This window comes from Anolis sagrei, chromosome 2 (genome assembly GCF_037176765.1).
Source record: "Anolis sagrei isolate rAnoSag1 chromosome 2, rAnoSag1.mat, whole genome shotgun sequence".
Lineage (NCBI taxonomy): Eukaryota > Metazoa > Chordata > Lepidosauria > Squamata > Dactyloidae > Anolis > Anolis sagrei.
The window spans coordinates 130,985,186-130,998,417 of NC_090022.1; the positions used below are offsets into that span (position 1 = coordinate 130,985,186).

General features: G+C 39.8%; 1 protein-coding gene across 10 annotated transcripts in view; it reads left to right on the forward strand.

Moving 5' to 3' along the window:
• BAIAP2 (BAR/IMD domain containing adaptor protein 2) overlaps window positions 1–13,232 on the forward strand; it is a 137,689-nt gene that overhangs the window by 27,298 nt on the left and 97,159 nt on the right. For all 10 annotated transcript variants that reach the window (XM_060764298.2, XM_060764291.2, XM_060764289.2 and 7 more), the window contains one exon: window positions 9,564–9,639. In XM_060764298.2, coding sequence (XP_060620281.1) covers window positions 9,564–9,639 — 76 coding nt within the window. The remainder of the gene's footprint in view (window positions 1–9,563; window positions 9,640–13,232) is intronic.

The following is a 13,232-nucleotide window of genomic DNA, read 5'->3' on the forward strand; positions in this document are numbered from 1 at the left end:
TCTTTCAAGAAACCATCTTCGAGATCATATTAGATCCATATTTTTTCAATGCAACACATTGTTAGTGTCTGCAGGGATCTTTTACAGGTTAAAGTTCTTCTCTCTGGGAAGTTGCACAATTATGGAAAGCTATGTTAGGAACAGAAATGAGGCTGATAAAGGAAGAACCCAAAAATCACCGGAGCTTTGTCACATGCAACTGTGAAGGACATTTATTTAGGTGGTGAAGTTAATAATTTCAGGAGTGTTTTTGTGTTACAATTGGCACAGCCACTTTGATCTAAAACGGAGACGCATTAATTTGTAAAGGTTAGATGATCACAAGACAATATGATCCTCTTGTGCCAAGCACAGAGTCTATACCTAGCTGAAACCAAAGTACATTGACATGGAGGGAATGGGATATCTGAAAAGGTCAATGGATTTAACTAGGAGGGTGAGGTTGTGCAAATAAAACCAGGAAACTCAAATTAGAATAGCAGTGCAGCTGAGGAAGATGTGAACATCTGCTAAGAACATTTGATCTCCAAATTCAAGATCTAGGTTTCTCTTGACTATGTGAAAAGACTGTGTTTTAGAATAGCTCTATTTTAAATTGGCATTCTTTATATGTGGATTTTATTCACTCAGGCTGCATTGCAGCACATTCTGGTATTGTAGCTCGGGCTAAAGTTGCTTCGCTTGAGCAAATGTTTTCAGGTGTTAAAATGTATCAAGCAAATAGGGTGACGGATTGTAGCCAGAACTGTGTATGCTTCTTGATGGTGGAGAAATGCTTAGGCTCTCAAATTGTAGCCTCCTTTGATCTTTATTCAGTATTTCTGAAACATCTTTACTCAGGATTTACGAAATACAGTACCAGAAATGTTGCTGAATGTCTAAAAAGAGTAGGCTACTAAAGCAAAATAAGGACAAATGGTTGGACCTGGAATTAGGCAGCGTGTGCTTTCTATCCCTCACCCCAATTACCAACAAGAAAGGAAGTTCAAAGGAGAAACCTAAAACCATTGATTTGTATTTATTTATTTAATGCATTTCCTGGTTTTAGAGAACATTATATTTACTTCAGAACTCTAGCTCTGTTGCTTCTGAACTGTACTGCTGAATATAGAATTGCTGGGACACTTAAAAATAGAGAAAGAACAATAAGTTGTTGAATCCTACTGCTGGAAGTCTGCAAGCATATCAGCACTTTCAACCTCATCCTTCCCTGCAGGAAGCTAATGCATACACCTCTGAATAAACATTGTAAAAAACACCCCCCCCCCCCAAAAAACCCACTAGATTAGGGTCATCATTAGTTTGCGTGGATTTGATGATGACAACGACAACACTGTTCAGTTGAGGGAAGCAGTTTCATGAGATCAACCATACCTTGGATCATTCCCTTGTAAATAATATGTTGTATTTAAAGATTAGAACTTAAGATGTGGCTGTCCTGGGGTTCCTTTGCATATTTGGTAAGATGTTACTTTCTATTGTGTTTTTTGCAGCTATGATTTGAATAGTGATGTTGGGATAGTGTTATTCAAATTTTGCTTTGCCATACTATTATTTACTTATTTACCCAATTTATACCCCACTTTTCTCTACCCCAAGGGGAACTGAAGGTGGCTTACATATGGCAATATTCAATGCCTTACTTAACATATACAAACAGTAAACTTAAAAAAATTGAAATAAAATTCATGTATATTAAACATTTAAAATTACATTCAGTATTAAATCACGCCATCCAAAATCATAGTTTAAGGCGGTTCCGTAGTCATTGCACATATTCCAATTATATTATTACGCTCCAAAAGCCTGATCCCAGAGCCAGGTTTTTACTCTCCTTCTGAAGGCCAGGAGGGAGGGAGCTGGTCTAATGTCACTAGGAAGGGAGTTCCACAGCCAAGGGGCTACCACTCAGAAGGCCCTGTATCTCATCCCCACCAATCAGGCCTGTGAGAAGGGTGGAATTGAGAGCAGGGCCTTCCCAGACAATCTTAATCTCTGAGATGGTTCATAGGGGAAGATACATTCCCCTATGAACCATACTACAGTTCCCATGCACACTTCTCTGATTATAAAAAGGATCCATGTGATTTCCTTCATAACCACTAATATAAGTGCAGACATTATTTCACTTGGGCTCCCATCTATTTTCTACCATTGAGGAAAGTAAACTGGAAGCAATGTTTCATCTAATAGGTACATAGTTTTCTCGTCCAATGTATCTTATAAGGTAGCTAATCTAAATTGCAATTTTATATATGTACTAGCCCTTTGCATCAATTACATCTTTATTAAGAAAAGTCTCACCCTGTATGATTTGCTATCCCTCTTAAAATGCGTAATGTGTTCCACAATTCTGGCAGTCACTGATTGTTGGAGGCTACAATTATTTTCATTGTAGTTGCTCTGAGAAAATACATTTGAAAGGCAGAAGTAAAAAATTGGTGAGGAGAAACTTGCTTTGGGTAAAGGCTGCAATTTCCTTTCGAATATTTACTACAATTGACTCACAAGGAAGGATGGGATTTTCTCACTTGTAGTCTGCTATACTTACAGTGGACAGGACAGGCAACATCTTGTTGCTCATGGTTTCATTTTTTTTCTTCAAACTACAGTAACATCTGAAAGAATACTGCAAATTTCTTTTTGTGTCTGAGTTGTGTGTATGAGTGTTTTACTGACGGAGCCATACTGATCAACTGTATGGAAATTCTTGGGAGTGGTACACTTTCTTTATGGAGCTTTAAAAAACTATTTTGAAGTTTTCTGAATGTCAAGTAATTTACAAGTATCTGATGTAATTCCATTAATTTTTAAACTTGGTACTATGGAGCAAGAAGGTGTGTGTCTATAGTACATGTAATGCAGTTTAATTAAGAGAAGTCAATTTTGTTGAAATATATATTGACGTCTCTTTATAGCCCAGGAAGTGAGTTTGTTACATTATACACTAGTTCTGAAATAGAAGGCAAAAGTCTTCACAGTCTCAGATATTAGGCAGTCACTAACATTGCGTGTCTGTCTCTGTCTTTGTTGGCAAAATAGACATGTCAGATTTCAAAGAGAAATTCTTATTTATCTGAAACAGACAGTTGCTGTCTGATAAAAAATTAAGACACTGTTCTTGTTGATGCTCATACAAATCCAAAGGAGGGTGATAAAAGGTTTGGAAACCAAGCTCGGTGTTTACCTTGGAGAAGGCAAGAATGAGAGGTGGCATGATCAAAATCTTTCAATTTCCAAAGATATGTCAAGCAGAAGATAGAGTGAATTTGATTTCTGATCCTTTAAAGGTTAGGACATAAAACAAAGGATTCAGATTACAATAAAAAGGATTCCACCAAAAATGTTATGAAGAATGTTGTTCCTTTAAGAGCCATTTGACAGTGAAATTGACTGCCTTGGAGGGTTGTGGGCTCTCCGTTGGAGGTTTTTAAACAAAGGATAGATAGCCATCTTGGAAGTGCTTTGTGCTTTAGTTGTGTATACCTGTCAGGGATTTGGTTCTAGATGTCTGTAGCAGTCCTTTCTAATTAGATTCTATAATATGTGAAATCCTATGAATGGGCAGAGGACATCAAATTGGCTATACAGTGTTCCCTCGCTTCTTTGCAGTTTGCTTTTAGTGGACTCACTGTTTCCAGGGTTTTGAAAATATTAAAAAAATATTAAATATTAAATATTTACATCTGGGGAGGCCAGGGACCCCAGAAGTGCAGCGGCCTGAGGCATGGCGGGGAAGGCCTGCTGCCCTGGCCTCCACAGATCCCAGAAGTGTGGTAGCCTGGGGCGCGGCAGGGAAGGCCTGCTTCCCTGGTCTGCTGCTGCTTGCGTGGCTCCAGAGTCTTTGCAGGGGTCTGCAGAGGCCAGGGAGGCAGGCAGGACCATTGGGATGGGCTGGGAGGTGGGTAAGGAAGCGTGGGTAAGAAAATAATATATAAAATACTGTATAAAGATTAAAATGAATATGGCATCCCTACTTCGTGGATTTTCACTTATTGCGTGTGGTCCTGGAACGGAACCCCCACAATAAGTGAGGGAACACTGTATTTCTTGAAGTAACTCCTTGTTGACTGCCCAGCCTTCTGCCTAGGTTTTTCCTTTCCACTATTGAAGTATTTTCCTCTCCAATTGTAACTGCCGGACCCCACTATCTTTTGTCAGGACAGTGTGCCCAAGAGACACTGGGATCCCAGTTATCCAGTTTCATACTGTGAGCTAACATACAGAATATCACAAGAAGTTATGGGCTTTTGTAAAAGGAGGTTAGATACCATGCGTGAAAATTTGAATAGTCTGTTCATTACTTTGTTCTCAAGACCGAGTCAGGGTGGTCCTCTTGACTAACTCAGATGTCTGCTCACTTAGTAGCCAGGGATGAAGGCTATTAGACTGAAGCCATTTTGCCGAATTAATCTGAGGACTGAAAGGAAATTTCTAAAGTAACTAGTTTTTTGAGAAATCCAACTGAAATTTACAAGCTTGGATATGCTGCCTAGAAGAGGATGTTGAAATTAATAACTTGCTGTTTTGAACTCCAGAAATGCAGATGTGCCATTGCTTCTCAGTGCTAGCAGTGAGCTGCATTAACAGAAATAAATTACAGCCCTCATGGTCTCAAAAGAACAGAATCCAGAAACAAAGGAATAAAAATCCTTCAGGCAGAAAATGAGCTTTGCAGTTGCTTGGCCAGCGTCAGTTGAGATGGCAGATGTTTAATCAGCTTATTCAGCAGAAGAGTCTTGTTTTCCTCCTCTTTCCCACCTCCCTTGCAGGGCAGTCAGAACTGTATGGGGGCAAATGGCTAAATGGGCTTTCCCAGTCCTGCATTAAAGAAATATGGGGAGGGGGGCAGGCTTGCATGTTCCATCTGTGTTTGTTTAATGGGAGTATGATTGAAACAAAGTAAACATTTCCATTATAGCTATGGGAAACAGAGTCAAGATGTGTCACTTGTTCTGTCACTGTTTCTCCAGAGGATTTGCCCACAGCAGAAATGAGTCAAGGGTGATCATCCAGACGATGATAGACTTTGGCTTCTAGGATTCCTCATGCCAAGCTGTAGTGGTCATAGACATGACTAAAACACTCAGAAAGCACCAGAATCCCTCTAATATTGGAAGCTAAGCAAGATGAGTGCTAATTAGTACTTGGATGCTGGACTGACAGATGCTTAACTGAATACCAGATGCTTAACTGAATTTCAGAGGAATGACAAACTGCCTTTGCATATTCCTTACCTTGAAATCCATGGAGCTATCATAAGGCACATATACATATATACATACAGGAATGGCTGGGTTGTTGTAGTTTTTCCAGGCTGTATGGCCATGTTCCAGAAGCATTCTCTCCTGACATTTCCCCTGCATCTATGGCAGGCATCCTCAGAGGTTGTGATGTCCTCACAACCTCTGAGGATGCCTGCCATAGATGCAGGGGAAATGTCAGGAGAGAATGCTTCTGGAACATGGCCATACAGCCTGGAAAACTTACAACAACCCAGTGATTCCAGCCATGAAAGACTTCAACAATACATACAGGAATATTTACTCCCTCTACATAACACCTGCATAATATTGCAAAATACATCACAAACTAATCCTAAGGCGAAACATTTGCTTGATTGTAGCATTTGCAGATGGATTTTCTAAGTATGCTTGTATGAAAATTCTTTCCTAAATTCTGGAACTTTTTCAGACTGTTCAGTCTTCAGCTCTTCCCTCTTCTCTCTCTGTTTGGTTTAAACAACTGAGCTAGTCAAGCAATATGGATGCTCAGAATTTTAATAACCTCTTGAAGGTATCATATATGTATTATCTGTTTTGCTCCTGCAAGAGCTAAATGAGTTTGGGCTACCATACTTTCATCAAGATAATGCTCCCCTTCACTGCCCCTGCCCCCCATCTTATACATGTTGACTTGCAAGTTAATCTTGTTACAACACTGAGCATAATACTGCAGCCAGAGTAAGTTGCAACTGTGGGCCCCAGTGGGTGGCAGAACTACCAAATATTACTATCAGGCCATGGATCCATTTATTCTTTGACGGCCTGGGTGGTTACATATTTGTCTTCTAGGATAACATTCTAGCAGTAGGGAAGATAAGGGAGAGGAGAAAATTTAATAAGTAGCTGGACAAATGCTCCACAGATGGCCTACTCTGTTAATCTCTAATCTAGACATTGGTTAATAAACCAGTGTGTGAAGCCATTAAAAAGTTAGGAGACAGACTCTGAATACAGTTTGAATACAGAATATTGCTTTTTAGAGGTACTCTGGCTATAGTTTGGGGAAAGGAGGGCAGCCTTGAACCAGGTCACAAAAGACTTTAACATAAAATTGCTGTGAACTGTAAACTGCAGTTGTTTTTGCTACCAGACCAATTTTTGAAATTCTCAGACTGTGGTTTGCTTACAGCAAGGGGAAGTTTCCAGCAATTCCCTATTTTGTTGTTGTTCTGAAAAGCTCAGGTGTTCAATTCCTTGTCTCGTTGGAAAGGTGCCATAGTTACAAAGCGATTGAATGACTTTTTAGATTGTGGCGCTAAGGCAGACAGGACAGCTCAATCACAGCTTGTTACAGGCTTAACAAAGAGCCATATGCCATATAGTTGATATAGAGGGCTAGAAAAACAGTAAAAGCACACATTTCATTAAATGAGGGTAGAAGGTGATTTTTTAAAATTCCATGGCTGGTTCTGTCCCTTTTTTGTCCTTTTCTGTCTTTCTTTAGAGTACTCTAACTAAATAATGTTTTAAATGAAAATGGACATATTAACTGTTCTAAGAACCATTAAATTTTACCCCAGTATGGTGTGAATGTGTGTGTGAACCTGCTTTTTTCTCCAGTCACATGCTTTTTAAAAAATAAAGGAGATTGTCAACTGCTTTTGCCCTGGCTGTGAGATGAGTGACCACTATTGCTCTTCATGGCAGAGAGATTATGGTGAAAGAGACTGAGAACACTAAGAACATGAGATCTATGTGTGTATTTAAACCCACCTTTATCTGGCCAGTAGCAATGATGAATTTGAAAGAGTTCCTTTATCAGAATACTACTAGCTTCTTCATCAGGCAAAAGATATTTAATAATCATATGGGGGAAAGAAGATAGGTGGCAGTGTTGGAGTCACAGTCCTACATTTTGTATCTGAAGTTGTTTCTGTTTGTGCTTCAGTTGGTTTGGAGGGATCTCCATGTGGGCAAAGGGCAGTTCTTCTTGGCATGTGGGGACCGAGATAAAGAGAAATTTAAATTCCACTAGCAACAGGGTGACACCCTGGATCCTAACAGAAGTTACTTTACTGCCTCCAATGGAGTTTAGATTGTCTTGTCGTTTGTCTCCATCCCCACAGGACCATGGATAGAGTGGCTTCTGCCAGCATTGAGATCCCTCCAAAGCAGCCACACAACACAGACTACGTTTAATACAAAATGTAGGCCTGTGACTCCAACATGCCACTTTTTGTTCTTTTATTTCATGTATGTTTTTTTGTTTAATAAACCAGTAAAGCTTTGTAAGCTCACGTAATGTGGTTTGTGGATTTTGTTTGGGCAATAAAGGTGTCACTCATTTGTGGATACTGGATTTTATTTTGTTGAATTTTTGGGCAACACAACTATCCCTGGATGTTTTTTAAATCAGAGTCCTGTTCTTAAAGGAACAAACTCACCCAGAAAGAAACACATGCAAGCGTAAGTCACACAAACATGCACTTTTGTCACTAACAAGATGACAGTCATTTACTTTATTCAAAACATTTTAATATTAACACTGGCGTTTTCAGTAATGAACACATTCATAGTGAACATTCCCATCTCATTCCCCCTAGAGTCATAGAATCCTAGAGTTGGAAGAGACCTCATGGGCCATCCAGTCCAACTCCTTGCCAAGCAAGAAAATCGCATTCAAATAACCCCTGACAGATGGCCATCCAGCCTCTGTTTAAAAGCCTCCAAAGAAGGAGCCTTCACCACTCTCTGGGGCAGAGAGTTCCACTGCTGAACAGCTCTCACCACCAGGAAGTTCTTCCTCATGTTCAGGTGGAATCTCCTTTCCTGTAGTTTGAAGCCATTGTTCCAGGGCAGCAGAAAACAAGCTTGCTCCCTCCTCCATATAACTTCCCCTCACATGGCCATCACGTCTCCTCTTAGCTTTCTATTCTGCAGGCTAAACATGCCTCACTCTTTAAACCGCTCCTCATAGAACTTGTTCTCCAGACCCTTGATCACTTTAGTCACCCTCCTCTGGACACACTCCAGCTTCAATTGTGGTGCCCAGAATTGGACACAGTATTCCAGGTGTGGTCTGACCAAGGCAGAATAGGCACCTATCTTTGACAAGTATATCTCAATATGCCAGGGCAAAACCAGTAGACAACCTCCTTTATAAAAACAGCTTCAAAAGTAAGGTCCTGGAATAAATATGTAACTGGAAAAAAAATGCATCGATTATCTCATGTACAACAGGCCTTTGGTATCTGCTGGGGTTAGGCTCTGGGACCCGCCTCCTTCAACTGCCATGGGTTCTGAAATCTGTTGGTGCTGAAGTCCCATTACATACAATGGTAAAATGTATTAAAATGATGTTCCTTATATTAAATGGCAAAATGAAGGTTTCCTTTTCAGAGTTTTTCAAATATATTGAAGCTATGGATTGTTAAATCCATGGAGGAAGAATTCATGGATATGGAAGGCTGACTGTAGCAATACAAACACACACATATATGCAAACAGGGTGGAAAATCTATGTTCTGACACCTGGTACTGTAAAGAAAAGATTTTTTTAAAAAAAATAATTAAAGCGCTTGAACAGATGATGAATTTGTTTGTGATGACAGCCTGTGGTATATCACTAGATACTTATGCTGACTATAAAATAAAAGGAAGGTCCTTCAATTCTTGTTCCTCATTTCAAAATGCACTTCTGGTACTTGTTAGCAATCTGTCAGGTTCTATATATTTAACTGATTTTCACTGAAATCTGTAGGCATCATTTCATAGTTCTAGTATTTTAGTGTTATCTGGTCCTCTGTGTTGTGACGTCTAAAAGCTGGGAGGAAATACTGTTAAAATTTGCTTAAAGCAGTTCTTTATCTGGCCAAGTTAGACTTCTGTTGCTCTCAACATCTGATATTAATGTTCAGAGACTGAAGTGTTTGTTCCTCACTACCAACTGTTCTAATCCCACTTCCTCTGATCTTCCTCTTTGTACTTGTTCAAGTTTCATATTTCTAGGCCTGGCAGAGAGTGTCCTTACACAGGAGCTTTGTGGTGTCTGGAATTTGTAGCATTTAGCTATTTGCTTCAATCCTGGGCTGAGTTGTTGAAAAATGTCATTGTCTTATAAAACGTCACCAATTCAGTTTGTGTTGTCTGTGTGGCATGCTGTTATGTGAGGTGTGTGTGTGGGAGGATTTGGTTTCCAAGCTTTTATTCTGCATAGGAGTGTGAGTCAGCCTCTCTTGTATTCATACATGTGTACATAAGGACTGCAAGGACATTTTGGGGCATTCTCTGTACACTCCTTTTAATTGCTAATGTCTTGTTTGCTTGTTTATTTCATAGACTATCATGGAGCAATTCAACCCTAGCCTCCGGAACTTCATTTCCATGGGGAAGAACTATGAAAAAGCCTTGGCAGGTAAGTGAAGTTGTGTTGTGCATGCTTTCACAGCTGCAGTGTAACAACTATGGGAACTGTGCTGTGCAGTGGTAGCTGAGATAGGGTTTTCAACATTATTTTTGAAGCGTTACCAAACGTAGGTTGTGAAGCAGCTTTTTGAATTAAGTGATGAACATATGATCAGTTCTGATATATGAGGCTTTAAGGATTGTAACAAGTCAAGCTGCTTGGTTTTTTTGAGATGAAACATCTTCTTTGTAGGGATAAGCCAGTGATTTATGGACAACTAGATTATAAAAACACAGTTTGGGATTTCCCATTTTAAGTAGCCTCTCCAGGTTTTCTTCCCTATGCGATTAAAAATGGATTTTGGGGACCTTACATGCATAACTGGTAGCCTTACAATTAGTGACAAGCATTTGATTAAACAGTATAATTGAACATAGGAATACGGAATAATGGATGAGGAGACTGGATTCTGATTTTACTGTTGAGGCGCTAATGATTGTTATACGGATGTTTAATGATTTATGTTACAATTGTTTTTAATTGCCCTATACTTGTCTCGTGATGTTTTGTATCAATGTTGTTCACCGCTTTGAGTCGCCTGAGGGTTGAGAAAAGTGGTATATAAATAAAGTAAATAAATAATAAATAATTTTCCAGCACAAATCTACTCTTGAGCTTCTACAGAATAGGTTCCTTCTGTAAACAAAATGTGCCATGATACTTAGAGTGGGACTGCTATCTTGCCCACTGAACACATATAATCTGGGAGTAAGTCCAATGAAACTCAGTGGGGTTTACTATTGTGTAGGCATGCCCAGGATTGCATGGTTCCGCTTTAGTTAAAGTAGGCTTTGAGTAAGCTATTGCAATTAATATGGCTCCTTGGCTTGAGCGAGATGTATTGATGACCACGGTTGTGCTTAATTAGACTACTTAAATCCTGCTGATTTCAATGCACTTTAAGCAGCCTACCTGCTGGCAAACAGGCCTGGTTAACCAATTCATGAATAAACCAGGTTTCTTTTAACCTGAAACATTTTGGGGACAGAGTCAAACCTTTAACCCCCCCCCCCCTCACCCGGCTACAGGCCTGCTGGCAAGATAGTTGAAGCAAGAACATTCACTGGAAAGACCTACTTCAAAGGATATAGTTGATTCTTTTGTGTCAAGGCTGATTTCTTGATAAATGCATGGGCCTTTAAGGTGCTATCGGGCTCTTTGCTGCAAAATAATCCACTATTTCAGATGCTTGTTGCTAATTGCCATCATGTTGACTTCAATTTATGGCAATTCCATGAATGAGAAACCTCATAGACATCCTGTCATTAATGGCTGAGGTGTTGCAAACTCAGGGTTATAGCCTTCTTGATTCAGTCTATCCACCTGTAATGAGTTCTTCCCATGCTGACAGAGAGCCAGAAACCTTCCTGGCACTAAATGTATATTTAAATTTTGAGGATCAAAATAAAATACAACAACAACAACAAAATGCCCTTTGCACCTAAGGGTAATTTTTAACCTTTAGATGTGTTGCCAGGATGAAAGTAATATATTAATGTCTTGTTTGTGACCTGAATGGAATTAGTTTACTGGATGAAGCAACTTTGGCTGCTTTGGCTGGCCTTAGCTGGGTCCTGGAAAGCTTCTATAGTCTCATCCAAGGTTTGTGAGGCAGATGAAATGGGAGGTCAGCTGTATACATTTCTTTCCCCAGTGATACTTTGTTGTGCTGTTGTTGAGCTTTCTACCCTGTACTACTTTGGTCCCAGGCACCTCCAGGGACTTGAGGTAGCAAACAGGGTTTTGTTGAGCCTCCCTTTCATGTTTCTTGGTATATGAACTTCGCTGACGCTAGAGAAAGGGTTTCCTGGAAGTGTATCTTTTCAGATAGCCTGAGGGTCTCTTAGTTGGCTTTCACCCACTGGCTTTATCTTTCTTTTAAAGTGTAACATTATGTAACATCCCAGGGATGTTTCCCTTTTTGTAAAAGGTCAGTGCTGATTGAGCCAGAGTCATGAGTATCACATCTTCTGATGGACACTTAATAGAAACCTGCCTTGAACCATCTTCAGCTCATTCTGTGCACAATGTCTCTTAATATACTCTTTGAGATAAACTGCACTCTCCAGGATTACTTGATAAACAGAAATGTTGGAACTGGTTGTGCATGCTGGCTTGAAAACCATGCCTTCTGAAGGGAAGAGAGGCCATAACTTCTGAGCATTGAGAGAACCCTTTATATGCTCAGTGGCTGCACTTCCTTTTCAGTTTCAAGTGATCCACTTCTGGGTCATTCTTGGCATTTGAAAGAAGCTGATGTATTGATGTCCAGGAAATCCTTGGCTAAGGGGATGTTTCCATATGAATAATTCAAGTAACCTCTCAAAATATGAACAATGACAGTAATGCTGATATTTTGATACAGGCAATTCTGTTCACCAGAAGGAGATCAGGTGGTGATTTTGACAGGATTTAGATTATAATGGCTTCCCCCAGATTTGTAGAAAAACAATTTATCAAAGAAAGCAATGTAATATTTGACAGGCACTTTCACAAGAATGGCATACTGTGTAATCATCTTGTATTGTTGTGGTACACAACTTGCTAGATGTTTCACTGTAGTTTTCAGAATTCATCACTGTTGAACCTGTTGGCCAACAATCCGGAAGACTGCACTCTGCTCCATTGGTTTTGTTAGCGTGCAAAGTTCTGTCTGTGCCTGATGGGTTGGATCTCGGAGGGCCATTTTGTGAACAGAATGCACCAGGGTCCTGTACAATTGATTGCTTCTCTTTCTCCAGCAATCTTTTCCAGCAATCTCACCCCTTCCCTTTGTGTCCTCACCTACCATGCTGCTTCTGAGGAGTAAGCAAGTGTGGGGGGAGGAGGAACTTCCAAAATAGCTTCCAAGAAACATAGAGAAAACTACAGTGACTCAAGAACGTCTCCTCCATACCTTCTATCTCCTGTATGAGTGGGACTCTGCTAAATTCTGGTCTGGGTCTAATTCCATTCCCATAAATTTTGGTGATAATTAGAGTCATGTGCTCATGCACATGCTTCACTATTAAATAGAAACTGAAACATGGGTTGAATTATCAGAATAGAAACCATTTAGTGTTCTGGGATCTCCTCATTTCCCACTCTCCCTCTCCTGTTCTGTGTTTTTGTGGAGCTGCAATTCTGTAAATACTGTAATCTGTGGTGTTTCTATTATCACCAATAAACCTGCCTTTTCTGACAGTTTTTGCTTCAGTTAGGCTTTCAAAAACCACTAATTAGCATGGGGAAACTTCTCCACCAGTTGAAAACCAAATACAGGCAAAGAGTGCATTCTTGAACACGATAATCTATATTGCCTGCACAGAAAGTATTTTGTATGGAAGCAGAACATTCAAACACTTATGCATAGTGACTATTTTCTGGTTCCTGTCCCTGACGAATCACTTGTCCTAGTTTTGCATAATATAGACATTGAGGGGAATGCTTGTTGAAATTAGATTGTGCCTACATATGCACTAGTTTTCCTTATCTTCTTCCCCTTACGTATCCAGATAGTTGTAGACATGGTTGCTACTGTTCTAATAAGTGCAACCAGATCA